The sequence below is a fragment of the Syngnathus leptorhynchus genome, chromosome 13 (genome assembly GCF_054491065.1).
Source record: "Syngnathus leptorhynchus isolate UIUO chromosome 13, UIUO_Slep, whole genome shotgun sequence".
NCBI lineage: Eukaryota > Metazoa > Chordata > Actinopteri > Syngnathiformes > Syngnathidae > Syngnathus > Syngnathus leptorhynchus.
Genome location: NC_141207.1, coordinates 1,474,071 through 1,493,989, shown reverse-complemented (window position 1 = coordinate 1,493,989; position 19,919 = coordinate 1,474,071). Strand labels below are relative to the sequence as shown.

The 19,919-nt window shown below is 44.9% G+C and overlaps 1 protein-coding gene across 4 annotated transcripts in view; it reads left to right on the top strand.

The window, feature by feature from the left end:
- Nucleotides 1-423: 423 nt before the first annotated feature.
- LOC147046832 (cadherin-2-like) overlaps nucleotides 424-19,919 on the top strand; it is a 32,907-nt gene continuing 13,411 nt past the window's right edge. Inside the window, exons 1-2 of one of the 4 annotated variants that reach the window (XM_085927705.1) lie at nucleotides 424-538; nucleotides 11,145-11,256. In XM_085927705.1, coding sequence (XP_085783831.1) covers nucleotides 11,214-11,256 — 43 coding nt within the window. In that variant the 5' untranslated portion in view covers nucleotides 424-538; nucleotides 11,145-11,213. Of the gene's footprint in view, nucleotides 539-1,786; nucleotides 1,845-9,059; nucleotides 9,195-10,460; nucleotides 10,996-11,144; nucleotides 11,257-19,919 lie in introns of those variants that run through there. The other 3 variants (XM_085927703.1, XM_085927707.1, XM_085927704.1) reach the window with 3 other exon arrangements.

Genomic DNA, 19,919 nt, shown 5'->3' with positions numbered 1-19,919 from the left:
CAAATAACTTCATGCATTGATAAAACAGTACACAGTAGATATGAAAAGACAGGTTTATGAGACTAGGATAAAAAGTCTGAGCCAGGAGAAACCTGGTTCACCGCCATCCCTTGGGGGGTGGAGGGCCAGAGCAAAATATGAGGATGAAAGCTTTTGACGCGTCGTTCTTGTCGCTAATGTTTCTGCTGTTGTTTCTTGTGTCGTGTCATTAGGGGCGACATCTTTCAGCTCAGCCGCAACATCTCGCTCGCTTGCTGCCATCGCGTAATGTCTTGCTGCCTGGCGTCTCCTAAGTCATTTTCATAATGAATTGGCGCATTAGACGACGGCGCTCCCCAGCGGCCAGTCAGCTGCCGATGAAAGATTTCATTACGCTCTCTTGTTTACTAGGCGTGCAACACATCAGCAGCGGAAGAGCAAACCAAACGCTTGTCTGTTTGTTTGTTCTTTGCTTTGTCGAGAAGGAAGACAAATGAACACCACGGATGGCTTCCTGTGAAAATGAAACTTGAGCGCCCGGGATCAAAGACGAGTACCAGTTGAGTCACGTCATTATCGCTGATGAAACGAAACATAATATCACAAACGGATTCTCACGCTTTCCCTGGTGAGCAGTCTATATTTATCTTTTGTAGTCAGGCGCGGTTGGATAAGGGTGGTTTCGCCGTTGTGGGAGTGAACACAGTTATACCCCCGCGTCCTTGTTAAATTCAGAACAGGAAAGGCCACGTGGTCGACATGGCAAAAGAGTAATGGACTCTCTAGGCCGTGCAGGAGATTCCACATTTGATTGTGTTGTTGTTGCAGCCATTATTATTATTATTATTGGTGGTGGTGTAATATTTGTTGTTCTGGGATCTTGCTAATGAAGCTTTGTGTCCTGGTTTGATCCGGACTATTTCTTGATGAAGCTCTCCTGTTCTCAGCAGCACTGTGGAAAAGATTTTTCTCCATTTTTTTCTTAAATCAAAAGCTGAAGTGACGGCGGGAGGGTGCGAGGATGTTCGGAGGAACAGGATGTCCCGGAGTGTTTGAATCAAAGATGCTCTGTGACGCTCTGACAAGAGAACGTGCTCTCAATTATTCATTAAAGAACCGTCCTCAAACACGCAACATAAAAAACGGAAAACGCTGGGTCACATGACGCCTTTCCAAATGAAAAGCAGAAAACCCAAAAAAAAAAGCGGCAAAATTGGGCTGATGCTTTTATCTGAGTGACAAATCATAACCAATACATCATGAGAGCATAAGGAAGAAACAGTTTGTTTTTTGAGCCTGGCTTACAAACTTTGACGACAGGCCAGGATTTGGGTGTCAAATGGGATTTGGGTTTCCAACCAGGGTTAAGGCTTCAGTTTCAAATTAAGGTTTTAAGGCTGGCTCAGAGGCAAATGTTTGCTTTTAAGTCTGGCATACGTTCTAAAACTAGGGTCAGGCTTTTAAAAATGAAGTCAACATCATCTTCATCATCTCTGCCTTGACTGCATTTCCTCTTGTGCTATGCATGTTAGTGTCATTCATATATAAGTATGTCACGTGTGTAAGATTTTGGACCTCCATTAACATTTGACCGCGGGGAGCTCTGTTGCCATGGCGACCTTACTGTACGTGCACTCATTACCGCTTCACACGAGCGTGCCTTCAGCTCAACTCAAAAGTGCAGGCAGTTTGCCGCGTTTATCATCAGGGTGAAAAGACTTAATTGGTCGGCGTTATCATCATCATCATCATCGTCGTCGTTCTTTTTTTTTTTTTTGCTGAACTGGTTGCAGACGTACAAGTCGAGTCTCCTCCAGAGGAAGAAACTTTTAACGAGCTTCATGTCTCTCCTGATTCACAGCCAGGTAACACACACGCACGCACATGACACAAAACTTGACTCTAATGAGGGTAATGAACAAGCGTTCAAAATGTGCTTTGGTTTTCAAATTGGGGTTTTAAGACTGGAATAGAGTTAGAAGACAAAGTTAAGGTTAAACTTTAGTGTTTCAAATTCGGCCCTCAACCAAGGACTTGGATATCACATTAAGGTTGAAAGCCAAAGTCACGTTTTTTTTGTCATGAATAATTTCATAGTCAGTGTTTGAAATTAGCGGTCCAAATTGAATTTAGTTTCAAATTTAGGTTTCTAGCCAAGGTTAGTGTTTTAAACCAGGGTTGCCGCCTCAGGGCTCGATAGCGCACTGGGTAGCACGTCCGCCTCACAGTTAGGAGGGTGCGGGTTCGATTCCTCCCTGTGTGGAGTTTGCATGTTCTCCCCGAGCCCGCGTGGGTTTTCTCTGGGCACTCCAGTTTCCTCCCACATCCCCAAAACATGCTTGGTAGGCCGATTGAGCACCTCAAATTGCCCCTAGGTGTGAGTGCGAGTGCGGATGGTTGTTGGTCTCTGTGTGCCCTGCGATTGGCTGGCAACCAGTTCAGGGTGTCCCTACTGCCCTATGTCCCTCCTGGGATAGGCTCCAGAATGGCCGGGACCCCCGACTAGACAAGCGGTACAGAAGATGGATGGATGGATTGCCGCCTCAGTTTTTGTATCAAATGGAAAACATCTTTCCTGTCCATTGAACACTAATGCCGGCCTGCATGGTGAGGCAACCTCTCCACAACGCCAGTGAAACTTCCAGGTAGCTTGTTCCTGGAAATATGAAAGTCTTCACAAGTTCTCAATTTAGCCCCCGCAGCCTAAATTTAGCCGCTGAAAAACTTTGACGCTGGAGTTTCTCTTTAATTACTTCTCTCTTTGAGCGTGTTGCCATGGAGACCCGGCATGCTGAGTCCCCGTTTCAAAATGACTTGTCAGTCAGCGGGAAAAGCCGTATTAGCATGTGGCGAGAACTTTGTGCGTGCGCAAAGTTGACGTTAAAAAAAAAACATGTTCACACGGGAGGTGATAAGACGGTGATAACGAGATGTGACGAGACGCCATTTTAGCTCTCATTAATTCTTACCAGCATTCCATTTGTAACATTTCAAAGAGTTCTTCACGAGAAGCATTTCATTTATCTGAAATATGTCACAAACTAAATTTTTACCCACTTAACTACCAAGCAACCAGGATGACATTAAACCAATTTCTGAATCAAAATGTGATGGGTTCGTTACTCTCGAACGGGGCATCCGCACAAATATACTGTTTACTGTTCTTTTCTAAAGTCCAAGTTAAGTCCATCCCCAAAGTCTGCATTGCCGACAAAAGCGTCAACACAAAACGGCCTTTAGCGACATAGCGTTCCTGGCTTTTGGCATCCCTGCGGGATCCGGTGTAGCGCTATTTCCTCAAACGCATCAATTACCGCCGACAGCCCGGCTCTCCCTCTGATCCCTGCCATCCTGCGCCTCTCGCCATGAGACCGCCACGGGGAATTGGGAAAGTGAAACACATGCGAGAGGCTCACTTGAAGGTGCAATTGTCTCTAAAAAGCCTCGGGTATGCAAATGAGGCACGGCACAGGCTGGCGTGTTTCTTGACAGCAGAAGCTTGTTTGAACTTCCGTCGGCCTGTCAGCTCGCTGGTGCTTGGCCACGCAAATATTGGAGTAGGCAAAGCACACGCACTTGTAAGAGTAGCGTCATGTGCGATTGTTTGCCGCTTTGAGGCGTCACGCCAGTCACGCAGCCATCTTTGATATTTGCAGATGCTAAGTGGAATTAACAGTCATTCATTGACTTGACTGCTGACTTCCTTTGAACGCCGCTTTGTACTGGGCGCATTAGCTAATGAAAAAATTGGGAGTCGAGAAAAAATTACAAAAATAACGTTTTTTTCAGAAAAATAACTTTCATTTGTGGGAGTTTTTTAATGATAAATAACAAATTATTTTCCTTACTGTCATTCACATGGTTTTGAAAGCAAATCTAACTTTATATTGCTAACCAAAAGAGCAGCACCTTGCTAGGCCTGTAATTATCCAATGATGGAACATATTAATTGAGAAACTATACATTTTGCACACAAAAAAACGGATCTCAAATCATCATTACCCATTGAAATGAATGGAAATTTCATTAATCCATTCCAATACCCTAACAAGCATCAACAAAACTTTTTTTTTACATATACTGTACATGAAAATTGGCCCTTAATATTGTATTTTGTGAAAAGGTCACTGAAATGACATCATTAAATAGAATGTAAAGAAATGACACCCTACTCTCCCCCTTCATGGAGTTCTTGTTTACGTATTAATGCATCTTTTCCAAAAAGCCTTTTTTATTATTTTATTTATTAGTATTCAAATGTGATCTGTTTTTTTCTGTCCCTAGAATAATCCCCCCCCCCCCCCCCTCCACGTCCTTGCAGTGAGTCATTTCTGCTCAGCATTAGCATATGAAAGTGGAAGCTGTCGAGCGGCGTCAAAAAGCACAAAGCAGCTTCTCACGTCGACTTCACAACGTGTCACTCTGCTGTCTTTCCAAAGGCCGACAAGCAAACTGTCGCAAAAAAAGCCCGTTCAAAACACACGCATTCCTTTTAACGTTTTAAGTCAGTCCGTCACTTAGCTGGTCATTTGCTTGGTTGATGCGCAAGTCTATCGGTTTGGGTCAGTAGGTTATGCAAAAATCGTATCAGAGCAGATGTGGCTAGATTTATTTCATTTTTTTTTCCAATCCTTGGTCATTTTGTGTCATATGTGGAATGTGCATCAGCGCCATCTACAGGCTAATCTTTGGCCAGTCAGCCTTTCATCTTAAATGTCGCCTTCAGTGCAGCCGTCATTTGTCGTTTGTGTCACTTTGACGTTAACAACTTCATCTTGTGGAAGCGGGGTGGGGGGCTTCTGGGTTCCACTCAGCGGTTGTTAATCAATCTTTAACTTGAGTGCATTTCTTCCTCTTGAGTGAGTTTATATAAATAGATCCCGGTGTCCCTCAAAGTTGCTGCTGACATCTGTCCCATCCGAGTGTCTCCTAACTCCTCTTCCATCTGCTTCATACCCGACCAGTTCATGTTCCTACCTGCTAACTCTTCTTCCTGTTGCTCTTTTTTTATTTCAAGCCAGAGCATTTCACAGGAATGGGGTTAGCATGTTTCATACAATATATGCCAACAAGACCAACATGTAAGAAGAATATCTCAAAAGCCTGAAAGGGAAGGAAAAAAAAACATTTAATTTTCTTATTTAAGGACAGAGTTGATCACTATCCACTTTAGAACCACCAAAGATATTTCTCTTCTCTTGTCGTTGGAACCTGCCCACTTTGTACCAAATCAGTTCATACCCACCCAAGCCAAATCATGAAGAAGGAAGGACTCGGGCAAGATGAAGAAAGAAATCGGGAAGCGGAAGCAGAAACGCTGCCAGTCGCTGACGACTTGGCAGCTGGCGTCTTTTAATTATAAGACATGTCGGCGTGCACTCGTGCGCGTGCGTCTTCAATCTGCTGCCGCACGCCCACTCGCTCCTTCACTTCTCCTCTTTGCCTCTGCCGCTCCAAACACTTGCAATCCTTTGCTGATTTGCAAATTGCCACAGAACCAAAACCAGTGAGTGCCGCAATTTTGCGCCTATCTGCGTTTTTTTTTTTTTTTTTTTGTTAGAGTTCAATGTAGTTCAAGATGGAGGCTCGGGATGTAAGTGGGCATCTACAACATCTCCTTTGACAGAAAAAAAAACCCTCTTTCATGTGAGAGATGTTGTTTTATGTGCAAATGTGATCTGCAGTTTTCCTCTCAGTCGTTAATTTTGCAGGCTGGCTGGCAGCCATGACGGATGAGACCGGAGACTTGGGGGGGGGGGTTGATGAAAGATGGCCGCCGCAGCCTGCAGGGCAAAGTCGTCACGGTGACTAACGGCGCAACCTGCTCAAAAAAATAAAATAAAAAACACCACATCGTCATCCTCTTCGCTTGTCTGGGGAATCATAAACACGGTGGAGCAAAGGATCTGTCCATGGTGCTGAAGGGCTGTACCTAATCCAATGTCTTCTGTGGGAGAAATATCCATCTATTTTCTGTACTGCTTTGTCCCCACGGGGGTCGCGGGCATGCGGGAGCCTATCCCAGCCGTCATCGGGCAGTAGGCGGGGGACACCCTGAACCGGTTGCCAGCCAATCAAAGGGCACACAGGGACAAACAACCATCCACACTCGCACTCACACCTAGGGGCAATTTGGAGTGCTCAATCGGCCTACCAAGCATGTTTTTGGGATTAGGGAGGAAACCGGAGAGCCCGGAGGAAACCCGGGGAGAACATGCAAACTCCACACAGGGAGGGTCGGAGGTGGAATCGAACCGGCACCCTCCTAACTGTGAGGCGGACGTGCTAACTAGTGCGCCACCGAGCCGCCTCTGTGGGAGAAAATGATGTTTTAAATGCAACATATATATTGCAGTTGGGTGTGAAATGATGAAAGACGAGCGTGTCCCACTTTGACGTCCCACATACTGTAGTCAGCCTGCTCTGAATCAGTAAGCAAATTCTTTTTTTCTTTCTTTCAACTTTTGTCACGCCACAGATGTATTTATTATTTTGATGTTATTGTCAGGCTGGCCCACTTTGCTGCGCCACAGCACACGGCACATTTGAATGATCACATGATCATTGCTTCATTGTTTCAGACTAAGGTCTGGACGGGCACATTGGTTCTCGGTTCTTAGCCAGATTCTTAATGTCTGGTGTGGTTCTTGACATAGTTCTTGAGTTGCTTCCAGACTTTGCTCATAACTTTGTTTTCAAATTAGTTCTTACTTTTAACTTGTTTATTGACCAAGTTGTTGACTTGGTACCCGACATAGCTCTTGACTGAGTTTGTAATTTTGGTCTTGACTCAGTCTTCATGTGGCTATTAACAGGATTCCAGGTTTGCTTTTTGACTGGGTTCTTGACTTCTTCCTGGAGTGGTTCCTGCCATGTTTCTTGATCTGGTATTTAATGTCATTCTTATACATCTTGACGTGGTTCTTAACACGGTCCTTGATTTGGTTCCTGGCTATCTGTCTGTAAACTTTCCAGGCAATTTGAACCATTTGTAACTCGATTAAAATTCTAAATAATTGGATGGATCTTTGCAACCGCGTAGGTAACCCTAACCTTAACCCTGCATCTTTGCAAACACATCTTTTGTGACATCAAAACCATGTTCTAAAACTCTGCTGCCTCAAGGATCCTCCTACCCCACACGCACACATATTAGCCTAGCGTTGCGCTCCAATTGGAGTTGACAGTGGTGAGCGGTGAAGAGAGCACAGAGTAATCAAGGCGACAGAGCAGCGAGCGGCGCACACACCCGAGCATCAAACATGAATGCCAAGAAAGGAAGCCACGCACTCTGACACTTGAGATGAAACTATTCATGTTTGTGGGATGCAGCAATTGATGAGGCATCCACCTGCGCCATGCTAGCTCCACACCTTGCCTGCCAACGAAAACCTGTCCAGTGCGTGACATCTTTGAATAGGATGTAAAGAAATGAAGTTTTGTGTGACATTTTTTTTGCTTCTATTCTATGTGCATCGGGTAGACATGGAAATAGTCTCAGCTCCTCAGTACGGCACTAATATTAGTTGTTAAAGCGATGTCTTGAATCTACCGCTGACTGCTCGTGGCGCATTTTTGAGTTTGCGTGAGGAGCGTGAAAGCGAGTAAGCATCAAGGGAGCAAACAGATGAAGATGAAAACGCCTGCGGGCAAACACAACAATCTGGGAGAGAAAAGATTACTTAGAGGAGAGGGGGAAGAATGGAAAAGACGATAAGGAGGAGGAGTGGATGGACACCGGGAGGAAAGAGGCCATGAGGAGTTCGCACAAAAACGCAGGCAGCAAACGTGCACCGCAAGACACACCTGCGCTCTTACACACACACACACACACACACACACACACACACACACACACACACACACACACACACACACACACACACACACACACACACACACACACACACACACGTTTTTAATATCCTTTATTGATGCAGCAGGGCCAATTTATTTCCTTTTCTTTTTGTCCAAATCCCCATCCCACGTTTATGTGAGCCAAATCACAACATCACTTTTTGTCGTCTTCCTCCTCTCGCTCCTCTTCTTCCTCTCGTCACACTTTCAAAGCCGTTCTTTGTGTTCCGTCGCCGCGTCCCAAATCCGACTTTTATTTTTTTCATTTTTTCCATTTTTTTTTATTTCCAAAGCAGCCTGAATTTTCCACAGCTTTCCCCCCACATCCTCAACAGTCAGGCGCGCCATGCACTCATATGTTTATAAAAGATTGGCCATATTATAGTTTGGATTTCAAAATTCAGAGGATGTCATGAAATAGAAATAGTTGGTGCCAGGGTCACGCAACATTTTGTAAAAGGTTTCTGGGAGATTGCCTTGCATCGCCAACTCATTCAGCTTGTGGTTGCTATAGCGTGTTTTTGTTTTTTTTGTTTGTTTTTTCTTTTCGATTTGTGGTGAAAACATCTTCAACTCTGTGACCTTTACAGAGAACCTCCTCCGCCTCCGTGCTTCAAATCTGTGACCGTGAGTGTGCAATTTTATTTATTTGTATTTTGACTTGTGTACAGGAAGCATACATGCATTCACTGTCACATGGCAACAGTGTGCTCCGGAAATTTTTGGCTGCTTGGGAAGGAATTCATTAAAACTAAATGATGCCTTTTTTTGTCTTCTCAATGGGGCATTCCTGCTTAAATGATGGTGAAATAAAATGAATAAATTAACTAAAATAAATAAATCTCTTGTCAGATTTCATAACAATAAAGCGGACTTTGACTTTGACTTTTTTTTTACTTTGATGAAGTAGTATATCCTATCGCTTATAGCTGCATCGGGTTTTAATATGTCTTTCTCTAAGTTATTAAATATAATATTGAATAAACCAAATACAGCAAAGCATTTGAACTCCAAATAGATCACACTCAATGTATTCCATTCAAAGCCTCTGAGCTGGAAAAATGTCCACTCGCTGAGGAAAACGCCTGCGATGAGTGTGAACGGTAGGGGACGTTAGAGATGCGCTTAGGCGGGGCAAAGTGTAGGAGGAGGAGGATGAGGACGAAGAAGAGAAGGAGGAGGCAAGAGAGGAAAAAAGAAGGCGGGGGGACGCTGGGTGGGGGTCTGGCTCGTCAGCTGAGCGCAGAGCCTCACAGTACAGGCGAGGCGGGCGGCTGGAGGGACGCAGGATCCCGAGAAACGAGCACGACATGCGACCAGTCTGGATTTGTTGGACGCTCATGGCGGCCTCACTGCAGGTGCGCGCGCACACACGCACGATTGACACGCTCGCACTCGTTGCACACTGAGACCCTCACCACGCATCATCTCGGAGCCCACTCGGCTGCAGCACACATCACAGATGCTCTGATAGTGGCTGCTTGCTTTTGTGTGCGAGCTGCGCTGTACAGTGCGCTGGAGTAAACGCCGATGGGGCTTCTGGCTGGTCTGAGAGCAGCTCATCATGACGATGAAGGATTGTACTGTACACAAAAATGATTCGCCTTGCTGATCTGAGAGCAACCCGTGATGGTGTTGATGTTACCATGGCGATCCTGTCAGTCATTATGACATGCCAACGTTTCATTATTTGCACTGTGGCTGCTGGAGGTTGGGAGGCAACATACACTGATCAACGCTCGCGCGCGCGCGCGTGCACGCACACTTCAATTATGATTCCTGTTCAAATCTCTTCTGCTATTTCTTTCTCGTTTACTTATTCTCTCTAGTTGGTCTCTAATTTGCCTTACCCTCTTTACCCTTTTTTGCTTTACTGGTGTTATCTATATTTATGGCTTCTATTTTTCATAGACAACTATCTTCACTATTTGGATATTTAACGTTTAGTAGATCTCAATTATGTACTGTATGTTCAAAGCTTTTGTTTAGCTACTCGTTGTAGTAGTTCTAGCTATAGTTAGTTCTATCTGCGGTGTCTGAGTTGATCAACACTACTCTTGTTTTGTCTGTCTATAGTTCTAGCTTTACTAGCTCAGCTATCCTTTTACCTCAAGTAGATTTTACTAGTTTGAGCCATCTTTGCAAGTTGGATCTACGTTGACGAGTTCTATCTCGTCAAATATATAGCTAGCTAGACGAGTAGCTATTTGATGTCTATCTGTATTAATCTAGCTAGCTAGCTATCCTTTCCAGCTCAATCAATATTAGTTCTATCTACACTATATCTTTTATTTAGATTAGTTCTGGGTGTCATAATTAATTCTATTTGTACACACTCAAAACAGTTGGGTCAAAAATAACAAATTGGTTTATTTTGAACCCAGCCGGTGGGTAAACAATACAACACCATCCCGTCTATAGTTCGTTTGACCCAAGCAGGATGGGTTGGTTGATTTTAACCCAACAGTTCAATATTTGACTGATTGTACAATTGTGGGTTGTTTCAACTTCATTGCTGGCGGCTCCGTTTGCAACCAGTGATGACTTCCTGCTGACATAATCCGGCTATGCTAAATCCAAGTTTCTAGGTTAAGTGGAAGCAAATCAGTGGCCCTACGACCCCCCACTCCACCATCCCCCTCCGTGCCCCCCATTTAATCGCCCCCCCACCCCTGGCCCCTGCTACACACACACATGCTGATAACCCATTAGTGCAGTAACAAGCTTCAACAGATGCTTGTCAGACGTGGAGGGGGGCACCAAGGTCCATGTCGAAAACAACAGGAGACACGCTAATGATCATCACAATGATCTGACCTCATTAATTACGTGCGCTGCGGTTATTATTCCCACAGGGATGCTTGGCTTTCACTGGATTTGGTTGCTTACTTCCCATGTTGCAATAACTTCCACATCCTGACATCACTAATCTGATACTTTTGGTTCATTGTATACAAGAGTGGGTTGCTTGGTTGTGTTGGCTACATGAGCAGTTACTGGTTCTGTTTACCACAATTAGTTGTGTCATTGGTTGTCTCTTTTGATGTAGCTATGTTTTGACATCCGGCTGATTAGCAACATTAGTAAAAGCTTCTAAAAAAACATGTCTAGTTGATTTACCTTTACTCAGGGAGGCGTCTCAAAGGGCTTCACACGCCTGTAAGTTGACTCATCGTCAATAGTCTTTGTTGCATTCTGCGGAAAATTACGTAAATTTGCCAACATCGATTTGTGACTCGCTCTCGCCCAAATGTATGTCGCTTCTTTTCATGGATGCTCATCCCGCCTTTGTCTTATGTCGCATGCAGGTGGCCGTCCTGGGCGGGCCTCCTTCGCCGTGCGTGAGAGGCTTCTCGCAGGAGGAATACACCGTGGTGATGACGGAGGGAGAGCTGGAGCAGGGACGGGCCGTCGCCAACGGTCAGTCGCACACGCTTACGGGCACGCAGACGGAGTCGTAATCTCCCGTTGGTAGTTGCCGCTTGTTGAATAGTGTCGCCATTTGAGCCACAATGCCGATTGAGGGGGGTGGGGGGGCTTTGGCAAAAACTGAGATTAGGCGCAGCAGCCCATATACACACGCAAACACACATGCACACTCACACAGCAGTTTGCTGACTTGTAGAAATTAATTTCATCAGTTTGCCAAATGACATAGGTGTCCGTATACTTGCCCGAAAAGAAAAACAATCATCGTCGTATTAAGCATAACTAGTTATGGATTTATTTTTTGCTTGTTTTTGTTTTCTTTGTTTCCCCAGTGCTTAACAAACATTATAGTCAATTTTATACTTTTTATTGAAATTAAATGTAAACATACACATACTTTAGACTGTATTATTTTTAATTCAATTGCAAATTGAAAAACAAAAGATATATATATATATATATATATATATATATATATATATATATATATATATATATATATATATATATATATATATATATATATATATATATATATATATATTATAAGTAATTTTAATGTGATGTGAAAATCCCCCAAAAGTCCCCAACTCATCTTTGGTTGCCAAGCGTGTGGATGTTACTCAACTTGCAACTTGAACTTGGAGCGAAAGACATGAATACATCACCGTGTGTGCATGCGTGCGTGCGCGTGTGTGTGCGTGCGCGTGTGTGTGCGTGCACTGCGCGTGCGTGAGCGCGTGCGCGTGCGCGTGTGCGCGTGCGTGTGTGCGCGTGCGTGTGTGCGTGCGTGCGCACTTAATCACAAGCATGCAAATATTTGGCCTCAACTCAGCAACAGGATTTAAAAAGAGTTTTAAAAAAAAGTGCAGCTTATGCACAGTGGTGGCAGCTTAAGTTTAAGATTGAGGGGACTTAAATATTTACATTTGATTTGCGGCTGAAAGCAGGAGCTGTTTATTTGCACTGGGAGAGATTAACTTAAAAAAATAAAATAAATATCAAAGTTTACATGAAGGAAATTCTGTTGATGCATCTTCTATCAACTCAGTTGGCTTTCAAGTGTTTATCTTCAGGTTTCACATTAGGGGATTTTGAGTTAGGGTAATAAATTGGAAGATTTCAGAAAAGGGGTAGGGTTTCAAGTTGATGGTTTTAAACCATATGAGGGTTAGAGTTTCGAATAGATTTGATTTGGAGCAACTTGTTTGGATCAAGTTTGGCTTTGAGTGGAAAGAGTGGGACTTTCCAACTTCTCCTCACTTTTTGTTTTGTTTTGAGTCAAGAACCAGAACAATAACAACCGTACTGCCCTTCAAGTTAGGCTTTTGAGCTTGGATTAGGGTGTCAAGTCAGCTTTAAGCTGTCAAAATGTAAACAGTTTAAAATTGGGCTTTCAAGTTAGCTTCCCCACTAGCATTACATTTTTAAACTTAGGCTGTCAAAATGGTGTGTTTTCAAAATGGTTTCAAGTCGGAGTTTCAAGGCGAGGCCGAGGCTTCAAAGTAAGTTGCAGATGAGTGGTGCAAGCAATTCATGGTTAGGCTTTCAAACAAGGTTCAGGCTTTCAAATTAGGGCTTGTTGCGTGTTGTGCGGGATGTCCGTTGTTGAGCCAGGAAAGCAAAGGTGTGGAGTTTAGAGTTGGTTCTTTTTTGGCAAGATCTTGGGTTGTTTAATGGCGGCCAATACACGGCAGCAAATGAAACCATTTCGTACCTGAGGCGGGAACTTGTCACGTGACCATTTTGTACCTGAGTGTGTGTGTGGGGGGGGTCTGATTTAGCATAAAATAATAAAATAATTGTACATATATGAGCATCATATTGTACAGAAATTGTCCACCCTAATAGAACATGTGCACATTGCTGTTGCTCCCTCTTCAGGCTTCAAATTAAGGTTAGGGTTTTTAGTCAGGGTTGTCAGCCTCCTTTGACATTGGTGGTTTTCTGGCCGATAGTCAGAAAAAGAACAAGCCTTTTGCTTGGAAACCTCAACTCCAGTTTTCTCATAAACACAGATCGATGCGAGAATGTCAAGAGGAAGCTTCTGGTTCACTTTTTGTGAGGAAACCAAATTGATTTGAACCTTTGGACTGTGAAAATACAACCAAAGAAAAAGTCTTCTTCTATAGAAAAAAAAGGTCAAAAAGTAACTTTGGACAGATGAGACCAGTAAGAGCTTCCAATCACACAAAGCTGAGCGTGTGTGTATGTGTGTGTGTGTCTGCCTGCCTTCACGCTTGAATGAGCTTGTCCAGACGCGGCCGAGTCGAACAAGGCGAGAGCGTCTGGAGCCGCTGCGCCACTGCAGTCGAACAAACGAATCAAAAAACAACAACGGCAAAATCAACAAGGCACGACTGACACGCGCGCGGCTGGCCGTGTTTGCATCATTACCGCCAAACAAGTTACAGTAATTTCAATTTTTTAGTGGTACTCCTCGTGGGGGCATAGGATGCAATAGAAATAAAATCCTATTGGTCCAAAAATGGAATTAGTATCTTCAGAAAACATTCATTTGGTGTGCCGTCGATTGTTTATGACCTGTCCGCGACCCAGCCAAAATGGCCGACACACCGTTTGAGAATCAGCTCTTGACACTCGCGAGGATCTTTTCTTCTATTGTGAATTACTGAATTGGAGCAGAGCATGTGCGCGTTAGGGAAGAGAGAGACAAATTTGATGGCACTGGGCGATGATGGGAAAGGAGGTCAAAGGTGACGGTTGACTGATAGCCAACAGGAAACAGGAAATGGTGATAATACGATGAAGCCAATTGTTTGAAAATGCTTACCGTTGATGTTCACCGGGAGTGGAAAAAACCTTCTTCATTAGTGGCCTTATTTTTTTGTGTCTGGGTATTTCTGGAAGACATAGCACAACTCAGCGTTTTCCACTCCACACCGAGTCATGGATTATTTTTGGACTCCGTATGTTATTCTATTGTGCAAAATATAAATATATTTTTTAATTTAAAAAAAATCCCATTACAGTAATTGTATGACAAGTTTACATTGTGTATTTTTCTTTGTGGATTATTGATTGTTGTGGATTATTTCTAGTGACTTTTGCGCATGAATAATTGTTGAGAAAAGTGATCATGATATTTATTTGTTTGTACATTGTGCAGGCATAAGCAAGTACGTTAATTTTTTTTGACACTGTGAATTACTTCAAGTCAAAATACACTCACAACTTTGAACCACACGGCCCCTAAACAAGCTCTTTGGATGTCTTGAATGTACCTTTTTGATAAGGCTGTAAAAGATCCTCGGCATCCTGTCGGCGTTTTATCAAGTGTTATTTAGAGTGTTTTTTGTCGTAAAACAGAGAAAACGGTTTCGGGGAACTGAGTCAGTTTCACGACGCCAGCAAACAAAAACAAAATGTGGGAAGGGAAAGTTGATACAGCTGCCAGGGCAGCATGTTAGTCAGAGAACTGTCGTCCCCCCCTCGCTAAGTGCACGAGTGTGTGTGTGTGTGTTGTGTGTATGAGTCACCCCGAGGTCAGCTGCGATTCTGCACTTCCTGTGGCGAGCAACAGGCCTTGGTGGTTTTCCCATCCATCCGTCCTATTAAGGCAGCAAGTGTACATCAGTGATACGACTACCGCACACACACTCTGGAAAAACCCCATCGTTCAAGCCAACACACACCAAGCAGGCGTGTCCTCCCACTGGAGCCTCATTTCTATTCCCAGTACTTGCAAAAAAAGATTTTAAAAATTGTAAACATGTGACTGCTACTGGACCTTTATCATTAAGTCCACTAGAGGGCGCCACTCCTAATCAAAATCAAGGGTGCGCAAAGTATGGCATGCGGACCACATTCAGCCCCTTTTATTTAGTATTTTAAAACTAATATGGAATAGAAAATATGTAGAATCCAAAATAATAATTTATCGGCACCACTGTATGATTTAGTATAATTATACATTTTTAGAATGTTTTCAAATGAACACATTTTTATCTGTTGATTGTCCCAGAAACAATTCAAACACAAAATCTGCTCAAACACGTTTGGACAGAAGCGTTTTTTCTCACACGCAGCAGAAATGAGCCTTTAAGAGTGGCTGGCTGCTCTTGTGGCATGGAGAGGGAGGGAGGGGGGAGGGAGGTAGGGGGGGACCGTGTCCTCCTTTCTTCCGGCCTCATACATCAGCCTGGCAGCTGCATGCGGGATGGAGCGAGATGGGGATCCCGAATCAAAGCGCTGCCTCCCACCTTCCCTTCGCTCCATCCCTTCATCCCTCCTCACTGAATGCGCCTTTCCTTCCTGCTGCTCTTTCCTCCTCCGCTTGTTAGCGCCTCTGCGGCGTGCTCTCCGTCACTTATCGTCTTCGCCCGGCGAGAGCTGTCAGCGAGCGACGTCGTCAAGGGTGTACACAAAACGAGCGGGGACAAGAACGCTCGCAACGTTGACGCGCAAGTCAGCGCAACATCCGTTATATTGAAGCAAAACGTGCGGAAGAACCACAAAATGTGTTTGAATTGTGTGTTTAGACTCTCTGAGACACATCGAACACATTACGGCAAAGTAAAGTTTTGCCTTCGGTTCCCCTTTATGCAGTCAAATATTTCCTCAAGGAAAGCAAATGATCGCTCTGCTCTGCTTTTATCTTCTCTCTTCTTTATCTGGCAAGGAAAGCAATTATACGCATTTCATTTGGTGGCAAATTGTCAAGGCTTTTTCCAGCTTCTGTACTGTTCCTCAACAAAAATGCTGACATTGAGAAAAGTCGCGGCTTCTCTTCATCACGTTAAAAGACAGTAAGCACACGAGGCCTTCACTCAAGTGTGTGTGTGCAAGGCCTGTTTCTCATTATAATCTCTACACAGAGTTTACAAATCCCAGCGCCGCAGTTCAAGCTGGTGTGTGTTTGTCTGTACTGATTGTCCCGTCGATGCTTTCTCTCTCGCTCTCTCTTTCTCTCTCTCTCTCTCTCTCCCTCTCTTTTGTCTTGCGCTAAATTCCGTCCGCCCATTTGTCTTCCTCCGCCTCCCTTTTGCTCTGGCTCTGTCTCAGCCATTTGCTGCTAAATGAATGATGCCTGCATGCCCGACCTCACATCTTACTAACCGCTACCAGTGTATGAGTGTGTGGGTGTGGATGGAGGAGGAGGAGGAGCAGGGGGGACTGTATATATGTGAGGTGGGCTCGGAGTTGAGCTAATTGAGTCTTCGTTTTCACTCGGTGCGCTTTCACGTCGCTAACAACACAAATTGTAGTGGTCAGAAATATTAAAGCAGTCCAGACGCCTTAGGTACTCCAAAGCCCTGCTTTATCTCTTTCTTAAGTACGCGTGTGTGTGTTTGCACGCGTGTATGTGTTTGTGCTGCTCGTCCCCTGCGGCACCGCCATCGATTTCCTCCACCGAGAAGATTTACGTCGTTTAACGCCGGCCTCGGATGAAAACTCAGGATCATTTTTCCTGCAGCTATTTCATCCCTTCACCATCTAAGTGAGGTTCCTCCCTCGGGGGGTGGGGGGGGGGGGGGCACTGAACGTTCCCAAGACGAACAAAAGGTGCGCTTGATTCGCCCAAATTCAAGTGGTGATCTATTTTCGAGGGGCAACGAGCGGACCTATGAATGACTCCATTCACTGTGTGTATGTGTGTGCGTCCGTGCATGCATGCGTGTGTGTGTGTGTGTGCCTGTGCGCCCGGTCATGGCTGCAGCCATTAGTCGCTCAGTCACTGAAGCACGAATTGTAATTTACCTGGGAAGTCTCAACTCTCGGTTCCGGTCGGAAAATCCAATGCGAGATGGATGCCTCGGGGGAAATCGCTTTTCTCGCCATAATCATCTTGGAAACAAACACAGGAGAAAATGCAATTATCTCACAATAATAGCGGGTGATGGTGTCACCTGAGAAAGAAATGAGGAGCAGTCATCAGATAGCGTGCAATCACCTCCCCCGATGGCCGTGAGCGGGATAGGCGTCTCTACCGTGACGTCATTGGAGGTCAGATACCATTCATCCATCCATTTTCTGAACCGCTTTGTCTCCACGGGGTCGCGGGCGTGCTGGAGACTATCCCAGCCATCATCAGGCAGCAGGGTGGGGACACCCTGAACCGGTCACCAGCCAATCGCAGGGCACACAGAGACGAACAAGCATCTATCAAATAGTTGTAAATATCTGGAGATGTTACTGGCGGAAAGGTCGCCTTATCAGAGGACCAAACGCTTGCTGTCCCAGCAGCTCCTGCTACGCTTGAGCTGGTGGCGTTCTTACTTGGTTTCCACAGCGGATCAACACAAATGCTTTTCAATGTATCTCTTGCGGCTTTCTTGGTCCAACTGGACGAAATAATCACTCACGACACCCACCCAGGCTTCCATCCTCACGAGTCTAGTGGCAGCGGACGAGGCTTTTTGCCACCCAAACAATAATGGCCGCCCTGATCTGTGACATCAATGCATATCCTCCATTCCAGGCCGACATCGGAAATGTGTTTGAAAGGCGTCCAAGTTGAACAGACTCGAGCCGTGTTGGGATCTTTCGCACTCGATGGGAGGTCTTATATTGTGAGCTGTATAATTGATTCAACAGTAAATTGAAAAAATGGTTTTGGAACACTACCCGGGTGTCGTTCATTACGTATATAGGGTTCCATCTACGGTACTCAACTCAACTAGCTCGGGAGCAATTGTAACATTTCTCTTTTGGCAAGGCAAGGTGGCCCCGAGCTAAAAGCCAATTATGGTCATCTTAAATACGCCCGCACGGCGGCCGACGCGCTCGTCATCTATTGTGTCCTTATAAGCCGAACGGCTCTATTAAAAATGAAATGAAAAAAAAAAGCGGCGGGCGGTTTGATTTCCCAGCGGGCTCTTTGGCGTCTCCGCGCAGGCGCTGGTACAATTAAATAAAGAAGCGTAATGTAGTAAATCTCATTTGGCCACCGGCGCGGGCCCGGCCCATCAGCGCTTGTCGCAGCGCGGCGCTCCAAATATTGATTGTGTGTCCTGGACTGTCGCAATAACAGATGGCGACTGGCTTTGAGAGCAGCCCTTCCTTAAAGCACTTCTCGCTCAGATTTATATGTCCATCATAAAGTGGATTTACATCTCGCGGCGACTCAGCGCTTCTCTGCTGTCACTTGGCCGCCGTGCGCCTGGGCATGACGCGCCGCCGCCACATAAACGGAATGAAAACATCTCGTTTGATGCCGAGCAGAAGGCCGAGCGCTTCTTTGTGTGCTCGGCTCCGCTCACGTCCGTGTGACGTCATCACCGCGAGCGCGAGTATTGCTAATTAAACAGTCGAGCCCACTTTGTTGTTTATTCGTGTGACATTTTACATTTCTGGGAAATCTGACCATTTTTACAGATGTTCATCAATAATTGTCTAGTGCGCCATTTCTGATTTTGCAATTTTTCGATGTTCTGTTGCACTTTTTCCAAACTGAAGTCTAAAGATTTTGGAATGCAACAGGCCACAAAAGGTGCCTTTGAGAACTTGTGCTAGTTTTCCAAAAGGAATGCCGAATTTCATTTTTTTTTTAATGTCAGCAGTTGATTTGTGCTGACTTCCTTACAGCAATCTTTTGTAATTTTCTCAAAGAAAATCAACAATGTTTTAATTTCCAACTTTTCTGTGCTACAGTCGTTGATTTGCGCTGACCTGGCAAAACGCCCCAGAGTATATTTCCTGACAGTCAGAAAAAGATGAATGGCAGTGGTGGAGCTGAGGCTCGCATTGCCGCTGGACCGCCGCCACCGCTAAAGTGTGCGTATGGATTTTCTTTTTCTTGTGGGCGAATTAACGCTGCTACCTGTGGAGTCCATGAACGGACAAACGTGCGAACAGCATGTAACGGCCTCGGCCTGTCACGGCGCTAATTGCCGTCCGTTCATCCATCGGCCTGTGGTGCCGGGAGGCAGTATGAATCGCTGCCCTGGCTTTTTTTTTGTTTCCCGTTTTGATGGATTTGACACGCTGCTTGGAGACTCCATCCTCCTGCCTGGGCGGTTGCCACGGAGACCGGGACGGTGCCAATAAAATGTTACACTCGGGTGGTGGTTGTTTCAGGAACGATTTCATGGTTGTTCCTGGTGCTCACAGATTGTTTATCAAAGCTTTTCATTTGGATTTCACAGCTCGTCTGTCGGTGGCTAGCAATCTTGGCGAGCACGGTAGCTAGCAGATGCTGTTAGCAGGCTAAAGCTAACAATGGGTGGAGGTGATTTGCCTTAAAGTTGACTCCGATTTTTTCAGCACACTAGGAACGTTCAACACTATTGTTCTCACGCCGATACCTGTATGAGTATTCACTCTTTGTGTACTCGCCTATCCAGAGTACTTTTACCTCTTGTACTTTTGATATGTAAAATTCAGAGCGAAGACCTTTGCAAATGATCATGCGCTAACGTGTCAAATTGCTGTAGTTATTGTGCCAACTGCTGCTGAGGAGGATTTGTTTTTACTTGTCTGGTATCGGCAGCCTCCTCAGGCACCTAATAACTTAAATTAACGTCGGTATCGGCCTGATACTAGTAACTGGTATCGCTACTCACCCACCTCTAGTGAATACACTACAATACAATTTTCCCCTCCATTCCACGAGTTAATGTTCCAGATCACCCACACAATAAGTGCAAGTAATATAGAAATAAATCTCAGACATGTTATTACAGCATATGCAT